The sequence below is a fragment of the Drosophila teissieri genome, chromosome 3L (genome assembly GCF_016746235.2).
Source record: "Drosophila teissieri strain GT53w chromosome 3L, Prin_Dtei_1.1, whole genome shotgun sequence".
NCBI classification, from domain to species: domain Eukaryota; kingdom Metazoa; phylum Arthropoda; class Insecta; order Diptera; family Drosophilidae; genus Drosophila; species Drosophila teissieri.
In genome coordinates this window covers 21,472,321-21,494,161 of record NC_053031.1, presented here as the reverse complement: position 1 = coordinate 21,494,161, position 21,841 = coordinate 21,472,321, and the positions used below count along the sequence as shown (strand labels likewise).

The following is a 21,841-nucleotide window of genomic DNA, read 5'->3' as shown; positions in this document are numbered from 1 at the left end:
GAAGTTATGGATGGATATATGGATTCTTTATTAATAATAATAATAATAATTAGATAATTAGTACTATCGTGTTTATTATTTTATTTGATTTGTCGATAACAAGTCATTAATAATTATAATTTGAACCCAATTTCCATTGTAATTGTACCGTCAAAAAGGAATATTTTATTGCTTTTACATAAACTATACACTATGCTGTCAAATATTTATTTAGATAGAATCGCCTTCCCCGTGTGCACTAACAAGCACATTACCCTCTGTAAGGGTACAAAAATAGACAAAAGTGGCTTAAACTGAGTCCAATTGAGGCTTGACTTGAATCGGATGGGATCATATGGCTATGGTTTGCTTGGCGGCCGGCAGTGGTGATGATTCAGCTGGAATACTTGGATATTTAGCCATTCGAATGTTTGTTTGGCAAATTGTTTGTTGAGATGCGACAAAACTAAAGAAAATCAAAGCCCAAAACCGTCGACAAATCAAATAACGGAATCGCCTCGAAACCCACTACCTTAACTTATTGGCTGTCCCAAGCGAAGGTCTCCACCGAAGCTGTACTCATATAAATATCATAACTTCGATCTGTTCCGACATCAGACGCTTCACAGCCATACATCCAACAAGATGGTAAGTATTCGGAAAGGATTTTAAAACTCCATAAGAGGAGAACAAAGGATATGAAATAACAGTATCAAGAATAAATATGTACTTTCGAACTAATGCGGATAGCTGCATAATTTTGAACCTTACATTATGTATCCTTGTATTGATTCTTCATTTTTAAATTTTAAATACTTCATAAATGCTTGGCTTTCAGAAAACCTTCGTCCTGACTCTCGCTTTGTGCGCCTGCCTGGCCGCCGCCGATGTGTCCCACTTACAGCCCAGCACCAGCTACCTTCCGCCTCCTCGTCCGGAACACGCTGTGTCCATGAGCATCGAGCAACAAGAGCTGCGAGAGCTGCCCGAGCAAGTGGAGTACATGCGTCCAAATGAACAAGGTCAGATGGAGCCCATGCCCAGCAGTCTTCTCACTCCTCCCGCTGCAGTTGATCAGCAGGAAGCCATGCCCTCCTCTCGCTACCTGCCACCTGCACCTGCACCCGTTCCCGTGCCAGTTGAGATGACCGTTGAGCCCATGATGATGCCCCAGATGGAAGTGATGGAACCTCAGCAAGCTATCATGGAGAAGGTCCAGCAACAGCCAGAGCTCGCACATCGTTACCTGCCTCCCGCACCAGTTTCTGAGCAGCAGCTGACCTACCAGCAATACCAGGAGCAGATGCAGCAGATCCAGATGCACGATGAGCCCCAGGAACAGCAGCCCCAGCAACCGCAGGATCAACCAGAACAGGAGGAGCAGCAAACAACGTACGTTCTGGATGTCCAGCAGCCCATGGCTCCATCCGATGTGGAGACCCAAGAGCATCTGGAACCAGAGCCCGCCCACGAACTCCGTGCCGATGGCTATTACTACAAACAGGCCGAAGAACAGCGTCGTCTGAGGCATTAAGTCACACAAAATTGAGTCACCCAATGACGACATCGAGTCATACGACGATGCGTCATCTAATTGTTGTTTTATGTTTACCCTAGTTCTTAAAGAGCATATTAAATATGAAATTTGAAGAAATGTTTACCCTAGTTCTAACAGAGCATATTAAATTTCGAAATTAAAGCAAACTATATGCTTTAGAAAATCCGGTCGGAATTCCATTAGTCACGTGTGAAGCGTTTGTATAATTTCAATTTCGATCTTCTTATCAACCATCATCTTAAAAAGAGATTTTATGTTTTATTTATGCTTTCCACAAATTGTATCCAAACTATTAGTAAAAATAATTTAAAGTTCCAGACCCAACGAATACCAAACGTTTCTCAACCAAAATCCCGTCAAGCACCTCCCTCTTCGCCACCCTCCTCCTCTTCGTTCTCCACGGTGGCTCCTTCGCGCATCATCTCTACCTTGTGAATGCTGAAGTCAATGTTATAGAATGGCACATTTAGGGTGACCACTACGCAGTAGAGGAGCACCTGTAGATGCCGGGTACGCAGCATGTAGGAAGCACCTTGCTGCTTGGGGAACAGTGGGTGATCCTTCTCCTGGCAGTCGTACATAAAATATCCACCATCGTGGCTGGGGCAAAATCCAATGGCCAGTGACCGCTTTCGCACACTCACAATTCCAAACTGATAGTGACTGAAGAAGTAGATAAGGGCCTCGGATAGATTCATTCGATTAAATGTGGGGACCCGGTACAGTTTCCCATAGCAAACATGTTCTATGTGCACCACAAAGTTAATGGTGTCCATAGAGCAGTCGATGTTGAGGTTCTCCAGTGAGAATTCGTAGTCCTCCTTGTTGATCTGATCAATGCTCTCCTTGAAGTAGGTGCTTCCGCTGACCACAATGGTGTCCAGAAGATGTGGACTCCAGTCCATCAACCGGTAAACGCTGGCCGCACAGCAGGCCATCACATAGCAACCCAAATACTGACGACCCCTAACGTCGTCCTCGAAGACAGGAGCCTCTGGATGGAGATTGCCCCATAGCGACCATAGGCGACCCTCGATCTCGATGTCGAACTTCTTAATCTTGCTGATGGGCAGGTTGCGGTACTTGCCCGCGGTATTCCTTCGATTCAATCTGCTCCACACGGGCAGGCAATTCTCCAGTTCCAGCCATCCGAGCGATTCATTGGTGGCACAGATCTCGTATTCCGGTCTACCATACTGCTTATTTGTACATGTCATTGGGATCGAGAGATCCGTAAGCAGCTGAAGGATTCTGGCATTGGGAGCGGCCTTCTTGTGTGACAGGACATCAACCACAAAGAACTTGTACAGGTTCTTCTCCTTCCAGTTCTTCACGGCACTTCGTTCGTCGATGTACTTAAGCAGCGAATCAACATCATAGAGGAGAACCCAGGAGGCAGTATTTCTTTCGGGCCACCTCTTAGGTCCCTTGGGGCATCTCTTCTTCTTTTTGCCGCCCTCCTCATCGCCTTCGTCCTCTTGTTCCTCATCCTGTCCCGGTTTCTCCATACTGCCATAGGGATCAAAGACGTGGAAGAACTCGTCGTGGTAGATGGCATAACTTCCATTGGGCGTGAAGATAATCATATATTTACGCAGGTTCAACAACTTGCCGAACTTCTTCTTGAAGATCATGAGGCCTACTTCCGGAGTATCCGGTTTCTTCACCGGGGTAGGGGTCCACATGCCAGCCGGCTCAAAGCAACGGATCCAGATGTCAAACTCGTAATCATCTATGGTAACGTGGCGGACAACCCGTTCGAATACTGATTCCAATTCGCAGACGCCCTTGGAAATGGCCTTGGCATTATTGATTACCCTATCGATGCGGTAGGAGTTCCATTGGTTCAAGGGACGCAAGGAGCAACTGATGATGGCCAGAGCGGAGGCGAAGTAGCACGGCTTGATGGTCTTGAATGAACCCTCGTCGCGTCCCTCGAGTGCCAGGCTGCCCTGGATCTTAAAGTTGCAGTCCTTCTCGCGCATTCTGTAGCCAAACATTATGGGACGCGGCTTGTATGCCCGACGAAGTTCCTTGGGTAACTTCTTGCCTGGTAGGTGCTTCAGTTCCACCTCCTCCTCGCCTTCGCCTTCCTCTTCGCCCTCTCCATCACCGATCATGTCTTCCTCCTCGTCGCCCTCCTCGCCTTCGCCCTCGTCGATTCCAATGTCCCTGTACTCGGCTGAAAGGTAACAAAAATATGGAACATTAGCAATAAATTCCTTTTAAACAAGGATCTGCAAAAAACATAGCACACTATTTTGTATACACAATCGCACTTACGTTTTTTTCCAGCCTTGCGGTCCATGTGCTCCTGTTTGGCCTTGAGGAACATCTGAATGCGCTCGTTCTCCTTTTTGAGCTCCTCGTCGATGTAGCGCATCTTCTCTAGTCTTTGCTCGCGCAGTTTCTTCTGCCTAGCCGTCTCCTGCTTTACTTCCTTATCATCATCCTCCTTTCTCCAAGATCTAAAGCGTCCATGAAGATTATTATCTACCATTTGGATGCAAGCCACAATAAAGTTCATAACCGAACAACCCTGGGGATTGCAGCCGAATTCAATGCGCTTGATCAATGCATCTAGTTCCACAAATCGAAGGAGACAAGCTGGACCGGATCCACCCTTTCTATAGCCAATTGCGTTGCAGGGAAACCCAATGAACATGTAGACAAAGTTGTAACGCTTAAAGATTACACAGGAAAAACGTGGACAAACGAGGAGCAGCCTATTATTGTCCACCAGTAGATCCACAAGTACCTGGCGAAGGGGAACCATAACCGAGGACTTCACCACTTTCTTCACCTCCAAACTGAAGTTGCTCTCGCCGATGGAAATATCCGGTAATTTCTTTGCTAATAGGCAGTCCAATATGGATTCGTAGTTCTGATAATCATCTCCAAAGCTGTTTGCAGATTCCAAGCTAAACTCAATTAGTTCAGAATTCCAGGTGGACAGCTTGTACTTCGCTGAGACAGCCATGGCTACCAAGCCAGCCAGGAGACCTCCCAGTTTAGCCATCTCCTCGTCCAACTGGGGCAGCTGAGTGGTTCCCACGATAATCCAGGAGCCGTCCGGCAACGCCTTGAAGTTGCTCTTGAGAGCCACCTCCTCCTCCACCGTGAGCACTCTCTTCAGGTCCTCCTCCTCCTCCTGCCCAAGCTCATAGCCCCGCTTGATCTTTAGACGCAGAGCCTTGAGATTCTCTTGATCCGTACGCAGGAGGACCTTTTGAGCAGGCTTATAGAGACGTGGTCTCTTGGGTTGTGGTTCTGGCAGTTCCTTAATAATACTATTGATGATCATATTGATCAGCTCCTCCACCATTTCCTTATCATCGACTGTGGGGAAGCGATCCTCCTCCGGTATACTCTCAATACTCTTTTTCTGTTTAAGCTCTGGCATTGGTGGTTCATCCGTGAATGTGGGCAGGCCCATCTGTAATCCCGGAAACCTGTTTGTCTGCGGGGTCATCACCTGCAGCGGTCGGATGCAGCCAGTCCGAATGCCATGGATAAAGAACTTACCACCCCTTCGCATCTTCAGGGCATTCATATAGATCACACGGACAAAGGAATCGAAGGTAGCGTGCAGTTGCAGCACAGCCAATCCCTTAATGCTATAGTCATCGGGATCCACCACCAGACCAGTTCGATTCCGCCGGAAGGGATCAAAGACATAGAAGAACTCCCTGTCTCGCCATACAGCCATCACTGAATTATCGATCTGAAGCAGGGCAGATGGCCACTGGGGCATGTTGAACAACTGGTGCAGTGCCATCGTTAGCTGGGATTCCAGATAGTTCCTGCAATCCGCCACATGACCATTGATCATGAAGGGATGCTTTCGAACGGTGGCCTTAAATGCACCCATGAGGAACATTTCTGGCAAATCCACCACATTCAAATGGGGCTTCTTGTTCTTCCAGCGTTTGCCATCCAGGCGGAACTTCTTCCGAAGGGTTTTGTAGTAGGCCACACCATACCTTATGATGTCATCCACGGTACCCGGTTTCCAAAGTTTGGCCAGCTCAAATTCCGAGTAAATCAGAGCTATTAATGACACAACCAGCGATGCATTCTTCTCATTTCCGGAGATTGGTTGGTGAATACCACCTGTGGCCGCAGTTTTTACCGCAAAGTTCTCATTGACTGGCGCCCAAAGTTTGTGGTACTCCTCGTTTTCCGCCGAATCAATAGGCAACTCCTTAAGTTTGCCATACTGAGTCAGTGATATCTCAAAGATATTAAATTCATCCTGTGGCTGCAGATCACTGAACTTGGTGATCAAATGGACCAAGTGCTCCGTATAACGAGTGGCCATCAGTGAGCACTTCCCCTCCTCGAAATTCCGTTCGCAGTTTTCATCCCGTCCATTGGGATCGAAGATATAGTACGAGTTTAAGCAGCGCTTCCAGATCAACAGGAAAAGATCCCGGGACGTAAAGATGCAGGCATTGTATTTGGAGAAGAATAGCGAAAGTGCTTTGTACATATTTGGTTCGTTTTTTAAAAGTCCTGAAAAGTGTATTTTAATCTCAACGGCGGCATCTCTTTCCGCCACTTGTTGGATGATATCGAAATCATTCACCTCCGACTTGTAGTTTAGGTCGGCGCTCTTTTTGGTCAACTTCACTCCGCGCTTTAGGATCCCATCCATAGTAGATCCCGTCCAGAAATCGGGATTCAAACGAAAGGTCTCTACGAAAGCGACTATAATGGCACCGATTTCACTAGGCCGATAATAGTACCTGGATTTGGATTTAATGGGAAGGACATTTATATAATTCTTCGGCAATTATTGGTAACTAAGTATACTAGAAAAGAATATAACATGTTGTTTGGATTACTCACTGCAAACGGTTAGGCTCCTTCTTTGGTTCAGGATAGATGTTCCGATTCCCAAACACAATCTCAGCAGTAAACGTCTTGTCCAGCTGTTGAGGTATGTTATAGAGCGTAAGTTCGCCGTCGTTTTCTGCAAAATTTGGATAAGTCTAAATAGGAATGCAAAACTCTCGGAAAGAATAGATCCACCCGCTAACTACACACCATATTTGGGCAGGGAGGCGGAGATAAATTCCTGATCCATCTGCTCCTCTCTCTTTTGGTACCCGACATTCCAGGTCCACAAGTCCTGAGGACTGCAGCCCTCAATGATATCGTAGGTCTTGAGGTTTTCCCCTTCTAAGCCTTCTTGCAGGACTCGCGGATTGTAAGATGGAAAGGGGAGCTCCTCCAAGGGTCCAACTTCAGTCTCGTTTAAGTATATGCGGCTCTTAGGACGTTTTAGCTCCAACTGCGCAGGGTGTATAATTATATAATTATTTATTTAAAGTTATATTAGTATTCAATAGTATTCAATATTCAATTATTTGTAAATAAAATGAATAACTGTCAACATAAAAGTCTCAGTTCCTACATTAGCAACCAGAATAAATTTGTATCAAAGAAATGAACTGATGTGAGCATATGCATAAGCTATCATTTGCTGAACATGTTAAAGCCATATACATTTAACAAATAACTTTCTGTGTGTGTGGTCAACAGAAGGAGGATATAGTTTAACCCAAATATAGTAAGGATATGTCCAGCCAATTGAAAAATTGAAAAAATAGTCAGTGAATTAATAGTCTTGCCTGGCGATGGGTTGGGTAACATATGGCCAGTTATCAGCGCTTGGCTCTGTGCAAGCTCTGTGCTTTCACTCGGCGACTCGGTTTTCCTGGCCATGGCCATAAGCTTTTAATGCGGCTGAAAATAGCACGCATACGCCACCGATGCCCGACACCCCGTTGGTCTTTGTCTTGGTCTTGGTCTTGGTCTTGGTATGGCTTTGCAGTATTGTGTTGTATGGCAAGGTAAGGTACGGTATTTACGGGAGGCCTGCTTTTCTCCACCGCTGTTTTTTGCGCTCATCAAGAAGTTAGTTAGCAGCATAAGGTAAGCACGAAATGCCAACTAGACTGACTATAACGACCTGATGTCGCCGCACTATATGAGGTATACGATGGCATGTGCTATATGTGTATGGGCTCGCAGTGCGTCCGTGTTAGTGAGTGTGCCTCTATGGCTGGCTGGCCACGATGACGGCCACCAAACAACAGAGGCGTCCCATGCACAGAGCAGTAAACAACGAACAGCGCTTAGTGCCACATCACGGAATCTTATCGCTCTCGTTCGTTCGGTCGACCAAAAGCCAAAAACCCAACCAGACCAAAAAACCGACTAGCCCGAGACCAGAAACCCGGACTCCGAGCAAATACGAAGCTGTCTCGGCTGCAGAACAAACAAGTCATCTAGTAAGTAGCGTGCTGCAGCAACAACAGAAACAACAGGCATCGAAATCGACGACCAGGTGAACCAGGTGAGCGGCGCAGTATCGCACTGTTATAGCATACGACCACGTCAATACCAATACTAACACCAATACCAAGGCGCAGTTGCCAACCGTACAAGTCGGTTACAATTCCAACAGCGCAACCCTCTTTCCATAGGCGAGCTTGCTGGCAAAATGTCAAACTAGGTGGGGTTATGATGGGGCTCGGTATGTTCCGGGTACTCCCAGCACCAGGCACAAGATCATTCGCAAAAGAAGTGTGCTGGGATGTCCACTTAATTATAGCGTCTTGCTCTTAAAATAAAGAACAGTATTCATAGATGAAATAATATTTTGTATTAGGATCCAAAGGACTTGTTCTTGTTAAGATACGTGATAGCTTATGCACAAATAACCCAACTACGAATACTCTTTAAATATAATTAAAAGTATGTGAAATATAAGATCATAACCATGTGTCGTAATTAATTTCATTTAAATACCACATTCGAAGAAAGAAAAATAGGAATTGACTATAGAAACTGCTGAAGTAATCCACTTTTCTGCAGCTCTTTCAATCGAAGATGCTGAGGCTGCAAAAGCAACCTTGGAGATGGCTTTACTCATATTAAGTTTGGTATTTGCCAGGTGCAGCCGGTCAGCCAATGTTTTTAGTAAGCAGCGCCTTAGAAAATAGAGATAGTCTGCAAATACAGAGGCGTTGTATATATGGACCTTTAAAAAGAGTAAACTTCAGTTTTAGGATCCCGAGATTGGATAGTTTTATTTTAAGGACCTTCTTTTTCAACCAAAAAGAATTCCGAAACAGGATTGGTATTATTCTAGTACTTCAAACCTACAGTGTATGCAGGAAACTATACTTTTGTCAATTAGGTCGAATAAAACCGTATAACCCGAACCGTTAAGAAATTTCCTTTTGTCCAGATGAAACACAAACAATCTGAACCGAAATCGCTTTAAGGCTATTGATAAGAAGCTGGCTATGAACGCCCTTAAGACATTGAAGCGCGTTCATATCACTTCGAGTACCAAACGAATCGTTGAAAGAGTAAAAGTAGACAGGCTCTTATCTGCGACGCATAGGCAATTAGCCAAGATAGAGCGAGATTTTGCAGCGAGCAATCCGACTAGGAATCGGAATCGGTAACCCAGCATAAAGCCTTACCACCCCCTCCTGGCATCGCCCACCCGCTTTTCCTCCCCCATAGCAAACAACAAACGCGGCGAAACGCAAATGACACAAAAGCGAAGCGACTGCAACCGCACTGCTTTTGCATACTATGCCCACTGTCGATGCAACAGACCAACAACGCACACAGCAGCGGCCAAATAGAGAGATACTCTCTTGGTGCAGATATGTATAAATACATATACAAGATAAGATCAGCAAAATTATCATGAGCACCATTATTTTGTGATTTCTAAATGTATTATTACTGTCCGCAGTTGATAACTTCGTTTGTTATTAATATAACGAATAGGACATTATATGCTTTATTAATAATACTTCTAACAATAATATAACATATTATGTATTTGTCAAATTTCTACGCCAACAATTAGGTATGGAATTCAAAGTAAGGTTATTTTTGATTTTTTATTGTATCAGAATCAGCCCTTCTCTCTGCCAACAATCAGTTGATCTTAGCCTTTGCCCAGTTCTTTAATTTCACTGCTTATGCGTTGAAAGCCCCTAGTATCTTGACCTGCACTGTGCAAAAGTAACAGCTGCAAGTGTCGTTTGTGTTGCTACAACAACAAACACCATTCAAAAGGGACTGAGCATAGTGAACCGTTTTTATTTCATACGGAGCGCGCACTGAACGCACACACACACACATGGGGCAGAGAAACGAAGAGCGGAACCAAGAAACAGAAACAGGGCACACAAGTGTGTTATTACTCAGTAATTGTGAAAATGTCAGAGGCGCAACAACAAAAGCTAATACAGAGGCAAGGCGAATTTGAGAACGTGCCGTGCCAACACTCATGAAAAAAGTGACTAATAAACGCTTAGCCATTTGCATCGACAGTATTAATAGTGCTTTTATTTCTGTTTTTTTACGATTTCTCTATGACAGCTTAAAAAGGAGTCTCCACGCAAACACGCGCCCATCGGCCATCCCTCTCTGACGCATGATCTTAGCGGCGCGAGAGCGGTACGACTACAGCCATAAGAGCGCAAGAAGCTGCTGCGCATTTATCGGAAAAGACGAAGTGAAGAAGGAAAAGGAGGAGAAAGGAAAGAGCAGAAACCTGGTTGAAATTCACTAACAACTACTACTGAAATGGCTGCTATTGCCGCCTTGCCAACAAGAACGTTGCGGCGCAGCAACAACAAAGGGGTAAGTTGTCGCAAGGGAAAGCCAGATATGTCTGTTAACTTGGCCTTTAAGCGACCCTCTGAGGGTGGATTTTATAACGTGCCTCGAGTGGACACGCGGCAGTTGCACCAATACTTTTGTTTGCAAGCATATACATAAGTACATATATATATATATATACATATGTTTATATACAGACGAGTATCGTACATTCATTTACCCTTGAACACTGTGGTTAGTAATCAAGGACCTTAACGTGCACACCCCTTGCATGATCGAAACGTAGATTTTTAATCCTTTAGTTGAGAGTTTAATGTTATAGCTTGTTGAGTCCGCTGTTTTCGGTGTAATATCAAATTATTACGTTTAAATATTGGTGAACGATGCTCATATAGAGCAATAATATTATCTTTTATAGTATACAAATTTTTTATAACTTTTTCGAGTGCACATACATATGTATATGTACATAACCCTGTTTTACAATTTAAATTTTTTGAAAATCACTGAGACCAAATTACTCATCCGCCCAGTAACACTTGTGCATGTAAACTGTCATCGGGATATACCCTTGATAATTATAAGATATCTATTATGTTTTTAAATGGCTATTTAATATTCAATGCTAATATTGTGCGAATTATTTTCATCTATACATATTTTAGATCAAATCCCGTCGCAATGAGCGTAACATCCTAACTTTCTACGAAAAGATTGCCGTGATCCGTTACTATGAAGAGACCAATATCTCGAGGAACAGTCTGGCCAAGATGTTCCACTGCTGCGCCACCCAAATACGTAGAATCTTGGATAAGAAAAAGGATCTGCTTCAGCAGTTGGCCACCTTAAGCGAAGCAGATGCCTCCATCATAATCGAAGAGATGACGCGCAAGCGTCGCAAGTTTGAGATGAGTGCCATCAGTTTCCTTCTACACGAGTGGGTGGAAAGGTGCATCCAAATGCACTTGAACATCAGCATAAGAAACCAAAAACTGAAGGAAACCGCCATCCGAATGGCCGCTGTCTTGAACCTGCCCGCCTTTAGACCATCGTATCGATGGCTAAGCCGATTCCGCAACAAGTACAAGTACGAGGCTGATGAATTGGGCTACCAGGGCGAGAATCCCTTGAACCAGGATATGCCTGTCGAAGACATTATTGTAGAGTTCAAGCATGCACTGCCGAACTTTATGCAACGGGAGCTGGACAATCCAGGCGAAGCAGTCACAAAGGGAGCTGCTCTACCAGATTTTGTCAATCTCTCCAGCGAAAACAGTGTGATGTCTGATCATCCAGAGGAAGATGATGAAGTGGAACTGGTAACCTGTGAGCCCACCATGATGTCCTCACCATTTAGCACACCAGAAGATGTAGAAGGAGAAAAACAGGACGACCAGGAAAACCGAGATGATCAGATAAACGCTGGTACCAGTACTCTTCTGAATGGTGTTTTTCCGCATCTAGCCATTATCCATCAATTCGCTCTGATGAACTCGGATATACAGGCATTGGAAATCATCTCCCAATTGGGCGTGCACATGCAGCAACAGGCTGTTTCTGGAGCTTACCATACCCTGTCGCTGGCGACGACCGGAGTAGATGGGCAAGCGGATTCCGGAGCACTCAGCCTTCCGGAACTGCCACCGGGAAGTATTTACGCCGATATCGATGACATCGAATTGATTGAGTAACAACCCCAAAGTAAACTAGGATAAAAATAGTCTAAACTTTAATGCCACAGTGTAGTCGTCTGTTATTTATGATCAACATAACGTTTTGTTATAAAAGTAAATCGGAAACAATGAGTTCATTTTACCTAGATAGTACTTTAGGACTTCGATTTTATTTAAGTATTTAAGTTGTAAATCAAATACGCTTTGATTTTTTAAAGGGTCAATAAACCAGCACTGCTTATTATGAAAATTTGTCTATTTAATAATACCAAGATCATTTAAATTTATGGTAATTTTCGATAACGTAGCTTATATGAATTCAGAAATATATGTACATATGTTGTAATTGTTTCTAAGCTATCTCTAACATACCATGCGTTTGTCCGGTATAATTATCATATCAGAACTGCATTCGGGAGTGGCTAGTTGTGGCTTGACCTCGCCCTCCTCCTCTTCCTCGCCCTCCTCAGCCTGTTCTTCCTCCTCGCCCATGTCCATAGGACTGTTGAGGACAACGAGATCTTTTGGACAGGTCCTATCGACCCTGGCATCGTGCTCGACGAGTCCAAAGTCCTTGCGTGCGGCCAGCAGACGCTCTCGCATCTCGGCATGGGTCTTTAGCTCCGCAGGAGTTCGTTGTGGTATAATGCACATGGTGTACTCGTCGTAGAGGGCACATTTCTTTTTATAAGGCCTTATAAAGCGGGACTCCTCCGCCTTCTGGTGGATGCGACGCAGCTCATCCTCGATGGTTAACACTTGGGAGATCGTGGAGTTGGGAGGCTTTTTTTTACACACGCGATCGCGGGGCGGACAGTTCTCCGCCTTCCATTCCGGCGACGTTTCGTTGCCCAGAAAGGTACGAATCTCATAGGGATTGTTCGAGGGACAGCACTCGGCGTTCACTTCCACGAATTTTTTCAACATTTTTGCAAAACACTGACGATTTTGCAGGAGTTGGGAATAAAACTAGTAATTTTGTAGCACGACACGTTCGTTAGGCTTTGACTTGTTATACAAATGAGAGAATTCAGTTTTGATTTTAAGCTAAAGGCTCACTATGTAATTTGAATTGTGACATAGGGTAATATTAAACTTTTAGTAACGATTATTGGCTGTTTCTCTATTCAGCGTTTTAGAGCCACCAAGTTATTTATTTGAATCCAACATATATCGTTTGGCATAATAGAAATTAGTATTCTGATACTTTTTCTTATGTATAACTAAACGCAATCTTTTGGGTTCAAAAATCGCGCGCTGTGTGCACCCATTCACAATAGATCGCTTCGTTTATGGTCCGTTTTTCCGCTTTCCAGCTAACGGGCACACTTGCCACAAAAACAACAAGCAACGCTCGATGCAGAATTAAACAAAGAGTAATTTTGTATTTAGAGCCTCGCACGGGCTAAAAACAATCAAAATGTGGATTCAGCCCAAGGAGCTGCTCCTGCCCTCGGCATTTTGGTGAGTTATAGCCCAAATCCGCAGCTAAATCGGAGAATTCAGAATGTCTAAATTAAAAGGCTGCATGAGTGTGGGTGAATTGTGATGGACGGCATGTGTATATGCAATTTTATGTTTATGGAAGATATCTCATGGAATGCGATTATCGCGAAGTGCAGGCGACAAGGAGAACAGTCAATCACGTATTTGGACTATGCATAAACGTCTTACTTGCCGTTAGTTAACTGCATGTGTTGATAACTCAGGGAGCCAAAAGTTCAAGACTCCAACTCTTCGGCTCGTCGTTTCTGATTTTGAAACGCAAAAAGTGGCAGCTGTGTAAAGTCAGCTCGAAAATTGATTTCCAACTGTTTCCTGCTGCGTAGAAAAATGCAGACACCCGCCCTCTAGAATGTAGCTCCTATTAAGTGGGGCCGTCCCACCTTGAAAGCCGATTTTAAAAGGGAATCCCATCATTTTCGCCCACAGGATTGCCGAGATGCACTCGAGATACTTTGTCCTGCAGAAGAGACGTGGTCATGGGGAATCCCGCGGATTCGGTTCCATGTTGGTGGGCACCTACGACAGCGTGATGAACACCAAACCGGCTCCCTATCGCATCCTGCACCAAACGCCCTCGTCGGAGGTGTCTTACGGTAGGTTCAATATCTCGGACTCATCCGCTCAATCAGTTCCAGCACCTCGAGTCTGTGCAGTATGCCCAGCAATCTGTGACCGTGAATCATCGGGCTTTGACTCGCATTTATGGGAGTATGCCAATATTTCTTTCATCTACGATTCCCTCAGCGCTTACGTAAACACGGAACGGAACTGATTACAAAAGCTTCGGAGGCTGGCTCGTTTCTTTTGTTATTCAATTTATATTATATTAAGAAAAGAAGGCGGTAGACGGAGTGGGGTATATGAAAAATAGTAATTTTTATCACAAAATCCGTAAGCCGCGAAAATGCCCATTATATTAAGGTTCAGTTAAATTACTTGTTCTATAGTTCACGTCTTATATAGTTCAAAATATGAATCAATAACTAGAATCCATTCCTTACAGAAATCGCCATTGGTATAACGCAGGATGAGATTGTTAAGGATTGGGAATGGCTGAAAGCAAATCTTTTTAAAGTGCTGGACGAGATGGAGAACGAGGACGAGGTGACCAACTTCACCATATGCAAGATCCAATCTCTGTACACGCAAAACAATCAAGATGACACTGGGGAATCGGCCGATTTCAAGGTTATGAAATCAAAGTTTAGACAGATTTTCAAAATGCCCGAGGAAGAGCGTTTAGTTAACTGCTATTCGGCCACGTAAGCATATGTTTCTTTTAAAAGTCTCTATTTACTGAATATTGAATTCCAGTTATGTAAAAAACAAGATACCAAGGCAGGGTCAGCTTTACATTTCGCTAAACCATGTCTGCTTCTACTCCTACATGCTGGGTCAAGAGATAAAGCGTATTATACGCTTCGCAGAGTTGGAGGACATCAGCCGAAATGCGAATACCATCTATCTGAAAACTACCAATAACATGACCTACAACTTTACAATGCTCTTTAACGCCAGCGAGGCGCACTTATTGATTGAGCAGCTCAACAAAATGGCCATACAGCAGCTAATCCATGATCCAGATAGTCCTGTAGTCGACCACGATACTTCAAATTTCTCACGGTTGGGTTCCAAAACGTCCAAGAAACCCGTGCTACTGCGCGATTTGACAGCTCGCCAGAAATCCGAGGAGTTTCGAATTTATTTTCGATTGCCACAATCGGAAATAATTGACGGAAAGATTAAGGCTAACATCTGGACACCCTACTCAAAGCGGTTCAATTCGGGATTTATCTACTTATCACCGAATTTCTTTTGTTTTCGTAGCGATGTAAAGGATTTGGTCAGCGTTGTTATACCCATGAAGACCATAAAGGTTCGCTGAAGAAATTGCCTAGTTTCGATTAAATTAATTATTGTTTGCACTTTAGAGCGTTGAAAAGAAGGATGATGGCCAGCAACGGTTCGAAAACCAAATTGTAATTATTACATCGGAGAATGTGCCTTTCATGTTTGCTCATATTGTCGACAGGGATGTGTTAATCTCCAAGATCACAGACCTTCTGGCACGAATTCATGTGTAAGTATTAGATTGAAAATCTATTTTTCTACAATTCTCGATCTTAACAAAACTATCTATTCAATGCAGTCCTGTGAGTCGCGAACGTGCCAAATATGATATTTCGTGGAGCAAGCAGACCGCTCTGATGAACACATTCAAGACACAGTTCAGCGCAGAAATCATACAGAAGCAGGAGGAAAAGATGATGCGCTGGGAGGCGCATTTCCGGGACTTCGGACGAGGCATTGGAATGTTTCGCACAACAGATGTGATAAATTTAATAGTGGAGGGTATTCCCGACAAACTGCGGCAGGAGATCTGGCTGATATTCTCGGGGGCAATCCACGACAAAGAAATGAATCCCGGACTGTACGAGGATCTCGTAGAGAAGGCAGCCTGCATAAAAAACTGCTTTGCCCACGACGAAATTGATCGGGACTTACCGCGTTCGCTGCCCGAGCATCCGGCATTTCAAAGCACTGATGGCATAGGTGCTCTGCGGAGAGTCCTTCAGGCCTATGCTCTGCGCAATCCACAAGTAGGCTACTGTCAGGCTATGAATATTGTGTCGTCGGTGTTCTTGCTCTTCTGTGATGAAGAGAATGCCTTCTGGATGCTGGCCAGCTTGTGCGAAAACCTACTACCGGATTACTACAAGGATAAGGTAGTGGGCGCCCAAATCGATCAAGGTGTGCTTAACGAGCTGGTGGAGACGCATCTGCCCGATTTGCATGGCCACCTGGAGCAGTTAGGAGTGATTAAGATGATTTCCATTTCCTGGTTCCTTACCATCTTCATGAGCGTGATCAGCTACGAGAGCTCGCTGCACATCCTGGACTGTTTCTTCTACGAGGGCGCGAAGATTATCTTTATGATTTCACTGCAAATCATTGAATGGAACAGGGAAAAGCTGTTGCACTGCCAGGATGATGGCGAAGCCATGCTAGTTTTGCAGAACTACTTGGAAGGAATCTACAATCCGGAGTACCAGGTTCCTCCTACGACGGACAAACGGAAGATGGAGCGTAAAGTTCAAACACAAACAGTTCAGACCCTAATCCACGAGGCATACACAAAATTCGGCGAGGAAATCACACAGCAGCGCATCGAGGAGTTACGCAACAAACATCGCCGCTTAACGATGCGGCAGTTCGATATCGACAACGAGAAGACCATTGTTAAGGCCTACGTCCAGAATGCGTATTTCAGCCGCAGTGAACTGCATATGCTGCTCACCATAATCCGGGAGGAAAAGCACGCTCTCAAGTCCCTTCAACAGCAGCAGCAAAAGGTTCAATGCCCCTTATCTGAGACTCCCCAGCTGGTGCCTCAGTCCCCAAGCAGACCGATTCAAGATGCCGGCGCCTTTGGAGGCAGATACGAGGCTTATAGTGTCAACTATGAGGTATTCCACACGCTTTTTACGGAACTCACGCCCTGGCGCAAGTGCGTCAGCGTAGACATTGGCGAAAAACTGTTCAGGGTATGTAAATAATAGTGGGATAAGAATTGGCATGAAACTGTATGTCTCTGTTTTCCTTTTCCAGCTTACAGATAAGAAGGGAACTGGCGTTCTCGACTTTGGACAGCTCATCAATGCCTTGGGCCTGGTCTGCTCCAACAAGAACATGGAGAAGCTAAAACTCCTTTACGTTTTGCATCTTCCGCCTCTGTTGTCCAAAGCGGAGATTGAACGATCACGTCGCCCGCGCCCACGCATAAAAGATGATGCCGAGGAGGCTTTCGAGGCAGAGGATTTCTTTGAGTGAGTTGTTTCTGAGAACCAACTTAATCGAACTAAAACCATGAATCTCTTATTTAGTAATGACGCTTCTGAGTCGATGGAAGCGCTGCCCTCGCCCTCGGATCACAACTTTGATGCCGATGACTTTGCCCTGATTAGTGCCACTCAGCATCTGCACAACCTGGCCGGAATCTCGGGCAACACATTTATGGACCTGTCACGCACTCCCAATCTGTCGCTGAACTCTAACACCTCCTCGTTGGCGCATCGCAGCTCAACCTTCTATGTGGACCTGCCGGGACTCCAGGGTACTGCACCATCCACAGATGCTGGGCGGGACGAAGACGAACTCCAGCGAGAGCTTCGCCAGCAGGGCCGTTACGAATCGATTGACACATTTTCGGATATTTCAGATCTGGGAGCGGCACGCATTACGCCGCCCGGAGTGGTTGCGGCAGCCGGAGCAGCCTCTGCTGCGGCCGCTGAGCACATGCTTCTCAATGTCGAGACTATATCAAATTTCTCACAGATCAGCGACCTAGTTGCGGCCACACGGCTAGATCGTGCCGATTCGAATGCCACGGACTCGCGCAGCTTGGGCAGTCTTGGCTATCTACTGGACCAGCCGGATGAAGGAGCTTCTAGTTCGCAGCACAGCATTCCATACATGCGTAAGGAGAATTTTCAGCTGTTGTGGCGGAGCATCATAGAGATCATGGGTCTGGTCCAGGATGAAGAGATGCAAAGGGCTTGTAAGTAAAGACTCTAAAAATTGATAGTACCATTCAAACCTTTTATTAATTTTTGAGATGAGAATCTCCTTGAGCTTGGCAACAGCAACATTAAGAAAGAGCCCAGCCTTGAGAGCTTCACCCAGCTAAATATGGGTAGCGATGAGGTATGTCTAGCTTTGTCCTTTGAAAGGTACTCAAATACCATAGGTAAACTGGATCTACTTTCAGCAACCGGATAGCAATGGCAATCCCACCACTCCCGCAGCAGAGCCCATTGGCACCACACGCCTATTTGTGGCTTTGGAAGAGGAGCTACGTCAGGCGAGCGGAAAGTCCCGGACCACAACGACAAGCAGCGGGGACAGCAGCAGCAGCAGCTCTAACATTTCCGAGTCCTGGCACATATCTATCAGCCAGTTCATCGCTACGGTTTTAACCGTCAACAGCATTGTAAGAGGTTTCCAAACATCCATCCAAATAAGCGAACAGATCGAGCAATTGCAAAAGAAGCGGCGCAAGTGTTTGTCTACCAATTACTGAATCATCATAGTCCAATCCCTTTCCTATCCTCCCCAAAAATGTATTAGCCATATTCTATGAGAACCTGACCGACCCTTTATCCTTGTGCAATGCGACAAGCTTTTAAACGTATCCATGTTATATGTATGTATATTGTATTGCCTCTACCGTTAAGTTAAGACAATTGTTTGTGAATATAATTCTATTATTCCTATTATACAACGCAGTCACATATAAATAATGATCGATGTGGATTTTTTTTATACATACTTTATGTACTTTTCGGGTGTCTTTTCCCGATTGGACATTTTTAGGGTTTAAACTTTTATAAGTTTAAATGTAACACCAATAATATAAAATCATTTTAGAAGTTATTCACAATGTACATCGACCACTTAATATTCCCATACGAGTTTGTGGGTTTTATCCATCCATTTACACACACCTCTACTCTTCCATGGCGACTTGCTGCGAGCTGCTTCTGTTCGCCGACGCATGTTGTCGGTCGTGCTCCGCCGTTCGCACTAAGCACTCTTCGTAAGTCCATTTAGGGAAGACTCTCTTGTACAGGTACATGAAAGCAGTGTCGTAGGATCGCAACTGCCCATCAAAGTAACACTTCATATGACCGTGCGTGCCCAGCGACTCCTTGATGTGTCCCAGGCGTCCGCACTTGGTTCTTAGTTTCACTGGCTTGAAGTACTCTACGTCCTCCTTGTAGAAGAACATGTATCGAATCGAAGCTGACTTGCGATTAATACGCATGGGATGACCGCTGAGAACAACGCGCTTGAGAACAATGCGATCTGGATTGCAAGACAGCAGGCGTCCACGGGCCACCAGCGCCAGGGTGGAGTCGGGATTCACTTTGAAGGCCAGAACGGCTGCCGGAGGGAACTGAATTGGTGCGTAAAACGTGGCGCAAACTGTCTCGTACGGACGGAAGTAGCGTTCGAACTGGAAAAATATAATCCATTAATAAAGATTTAATTTAATATTAGTCCAAATATTACCTTATGCTTATCCCCATTGGTGTGCTGACTGTAAATGGGATTCACAACAAAGCGTCGATAGCCGCACTGGATTATCAACTGTTCCTTAGACTTCAGCGGCACCTCTGAGTCGGGCATTCGCTGCAGTACTACGTTCATTACGCACATCTGGTGCTCGTGAGGTAGCATTCCATACACAATAATGTTGTCTGTAAGCTGGGCAGACTTAAAGGCATTCCAGCGACTTTCAGGAACATTGATCACATAAAGAGTTACATAAAAACCAGGCTGAAAGCAAAATAAATAAGCTTATAAAACCTAAATTATAAAACATCCTTACCAACACGCCCTCGAACTCCTTGCCTTCATTAAGAATTCTACGCTTGGTGCGGTCGAAGTTCTGGAACTGATAGATGCGAGCATAGTCAGCGGGAAGATTCTCCTTGGCATCCCAAGGCGATGTTCGGAAGGACTCTAAGCCGCGATATTTCTGGAACCTCTCGCGAGCAGGCACATCCAAAGGAGTGTCAATCTCATCGGGCCAAAGCTGATCCGTGCGTGCTTGCTGCAGCTTCTTAAGAGTCTCACGCTCCTCCTGGAAGTCCATCTGCTGGTCGTATTTTTCGTCGTTAATAGCCGCCTCCGAGGCCACGGACACGCTATCCTGGAACTCCTCAGTGTCTGAATCCCGCCTTTCGTACTCATCCTCAAATGATTTGTTGTCGCACGACATGAAGTCCTCATCACCGTCTTCTTCGTCCTCATCATCATCATCATTACTCATATCAACGTCATCTTCCTTGCCGTCTGGGTCTTCCACTTCCTCGACATCCGGAATCCAGGCAGCCTGGTACGCGCTGTAGCCCTTGGGAACACGCTTGACCAGCTTCATTTTTTTAGTTTCTGCCTGCGAGGCGGCGATCTCCTCCTCAGTGGGCCACGTCTGCTCTGCGTCCATGGGGTCGGGTATGTTTTCGCTTTGGAGAGAAGTGCGCTTAGAGGGATCACTGCGATCCAAGAGACGCACCTCGTCATTTTCGCCGTCGCGAGTTTTATCTAGTTTATACGGATCTGGAGGGGCAACCACCTGACTGAGCTGGAAATCACCCAAACCGGGAATGTGGACCAAACCATTCACGTTTAGAGATTGTCCGCGTAAAAAGCCAGTGACTTCTAGAGTACCTAGATCGTCACTGGGATCTGAACTCGGTTTAAACTCTACCACATCGCCAAAGAGATGTGGTCGATTGGCGACGTTATGGAGGATGCGCTTCTTTTGGCCGCCAATGCGTCGCATCACATTTAAACCTTCGCTGGCAGTGTCCAATTGCATGATCTTCTCCTCGGGCAACAGCTTTGAAATGATCTTTTGAGCCGCCTGCTTGGCAGCAGAACGACGCTTGGGATTGATTGACTCCAGATCCATTAGGGCTACCACCGGAGTGGGTATTCCCTGAGCGGATATCATGTTAAAGATGCGTTGACCCCAGCGGTCAAAGATCTCGTCATCGCCAAAGGCGGCGGAGGTTAAAAGCAGGGTGGTGTCACAAACCTTTAGGTAATCCAGGGCAATTAGCTCATTTCCACGACCCACAGGTGGTGTGACAAAAGCAAAACGCTGCTTGAACCTTGGGAGATTGATGTAAACAATGCCACTTGGGGAGTTTTCCACCACCAATTCGCTGTCACAGCTCTGAAGAATTTCCAATGCGGACTTGGAATCAATCTGTTCGTGCATGGGTAGGAGACACACAAGAAAGGGCGCTGTATTTTGACCACCTAGCTTTCTCTTTTGCTCCAACACCTCTTCCCTTTTATTCTTCCGAAGCTGATTCATCTGGTTGCGACGCTGCTCCTTGCGCTGTTGCTGCTTGTGCTTGTGGGAGATGGGCCTCAGTCCAATCTTTCCTGTGATAGGTAGCACCATGTGGATTAGAACTCTCAAGGATTCCTTTAAGATTTTCACATACCTTTTTGGGCATTGTCTATTGCTCCTTTGGAGCGATGACGACCCGTTTTGTGAGCCTTGTTCGTTTGTTTCAGCGGCCCGGGCCGATGAAACGCGTGATCCGCCATAGCTAACGTTAAATCAATCAATCAATTTACGCTGTTTAGTTTCTCAAGCTAGAGCACATGTTCTGACGATTCAATGTTTTTCTCGATATCGTTATCGTTAACGTTATTGTTGATATCGATGTGAAGCATGTTTTGCAAAACATCGCCTTAGCGATTGACAGCAGTGGTGAGTATGTTAGAACGCAGCTGCTAACAGCTGTTGTTTTGGGCGCAAATTTCAAAAATGTGCTATTGTACTGTAACGTCCTTCCAATGGTATATTCAATTCCCAAAAATAAAACAAATAGCTTCATTGTTTTTTAAACCACATTCAATGTAAATATGTATTTGCTGTTTA

At 45.1% G+C, this 21,841-nt stretch overlaps 5 protein-coding genes across 8 annotated transcripts; 3 read left to right on the top strand and 2 right to left on the bottom strand.

Annotated features, from left to right (window-relative positions):
- Positions 1-334: 334 nt before the first annotated feature.
- Positions 335-1,513, top strand: LOC122616896 (putative uncharacterized protein DDB_G0294196). Its single transcript, XM_043792481.1, has 3 exons — positions 335-343; positions 535-627; positions 818-1,513. Exons 1-3 carry the CDS (start codon positions 335-337, stop codon positions 1,511-1,513), a joined length of 798 nt encoding a protein of 265 aa, XP_043648416.1.
- A 262-nt stretch (positions 1,514-1,775) lies between these two features.
- On the bottom strand, positions 1,776-12,897 carry LOC122617016. Its single transcript, XM_043792652.1, has 5 exons — positions 12,244-12,897; positions 6,587-6,833; positions 6,389-6,512; positions 3,821-6,285; positions 1,776-3,719 (listed from the first exon to the last, which is right to left on the bottom strand). Exons 1-5 carry the CDS (start codon positions 12,796-12,798, stop codon positions 1,894-1,896), a joined length of 5,217 nt encoding a protein of 1,738 aa, XP_043648587.1. The 5' UTR covers positions 12,799-12,897; the 3' UTR covers positions 1,776-1,893.
- On the top strand, positions 7,654-12,121 carry LOC122617017. Of its 3 annotated transcripts, none has more exons than XM_043792655.1 (3): positions 7,654-7,836; positions 9,956-10,219; positions 10,864-12,121. In XM_043792655.1, the coding sequence occupies exons 2-3, from the start codon at positions 10,163-10,165 to the stop codon at positions 11,887-11,889; spliced, it is 1,083 nt and encodes a 360-aa protein (XP_043648590.1). In that variant the 5' UTR covers positions 7,654-7,836; positions 9,956-10,162; the 3' UTR covers positions 11,890-12,121. The 3 variants fall into 3 exon arrangements, with proteins under 3 accessions (XP_043648590.1, XP_043648589.1, XP_043648588.1); XM_043792654.1 differs by having other exon boundaries at positions 7,654-7,901; XM_043792653.1 differs by lacking the exon at positions 7,654-7,836 and adding an exon at positions 9,742-9,872.
- A 300-nt stretch (positions 12,898-13,197) lies between the features above and the next one.
- LOC122616080 (TBC1 domain family member 9) lies at positions 13,198-18,680 on the top strand. 2 transcript variants are annotated; one of them, XM_043791364.1, is made up of 11 exons: positions 13,198-13,335; positions 13,804-13,970; positions 14,381-14,639; positions 14,692-15,253; positions 15,309-15,457; positions 15,527-16,922; positions 16,987-17,204; positions 17,262-17,491; positions 17,597-17,935; positions 17,993-18,081; positions 18,146-18,680. In XM_043791364.1, the coding sequence occupies exons 1-11, from the start codon at positions 13,292-13,294 to the stop codon at positions 18,455-18,457; spliced, it is 3,765 nt and encodes a 1,254-aa protein (XP_043647299.1). In that variant the 5' UTR covers positions 13,198-13,291; the 3' UTR covers positions 18,458-18,680. The 2 variants fall into 2 exon arrangements, with proteins under 2 accessions (XP_043647299.1, XP_043647298.1); XM_043791363.1 differs by having other exon boundaries at positions 17,262-17,935.
- On the bottom strand, positions 18,671-21,591 carry LOC122616081 (pre-rRNA-processing protein TSR1 homolog). Its single transcript, XM_043791365.1, has 4 exons — positions 21,399-21,591; positions 19,769-21,336; positions 19,450-19,716; positions 18,671-19,393 (listed from the first exon to the last, which is right to left on the bottom strand). The coding sequence occupies exons 1-4, from the start codon at positions 21,502-21,504 to the stop codon at positions 18,884-18,886; spliced, it is 2,451 nt and encodes an 816-aa protein (XP_043647300.1). The 5' UTR covers positions 21,505-21,591; the 3' UTR covers positions 18,671-18,883.
- Between the last annotated feature and the right edge of the window lie 250 nt (positions 21,592-21,841).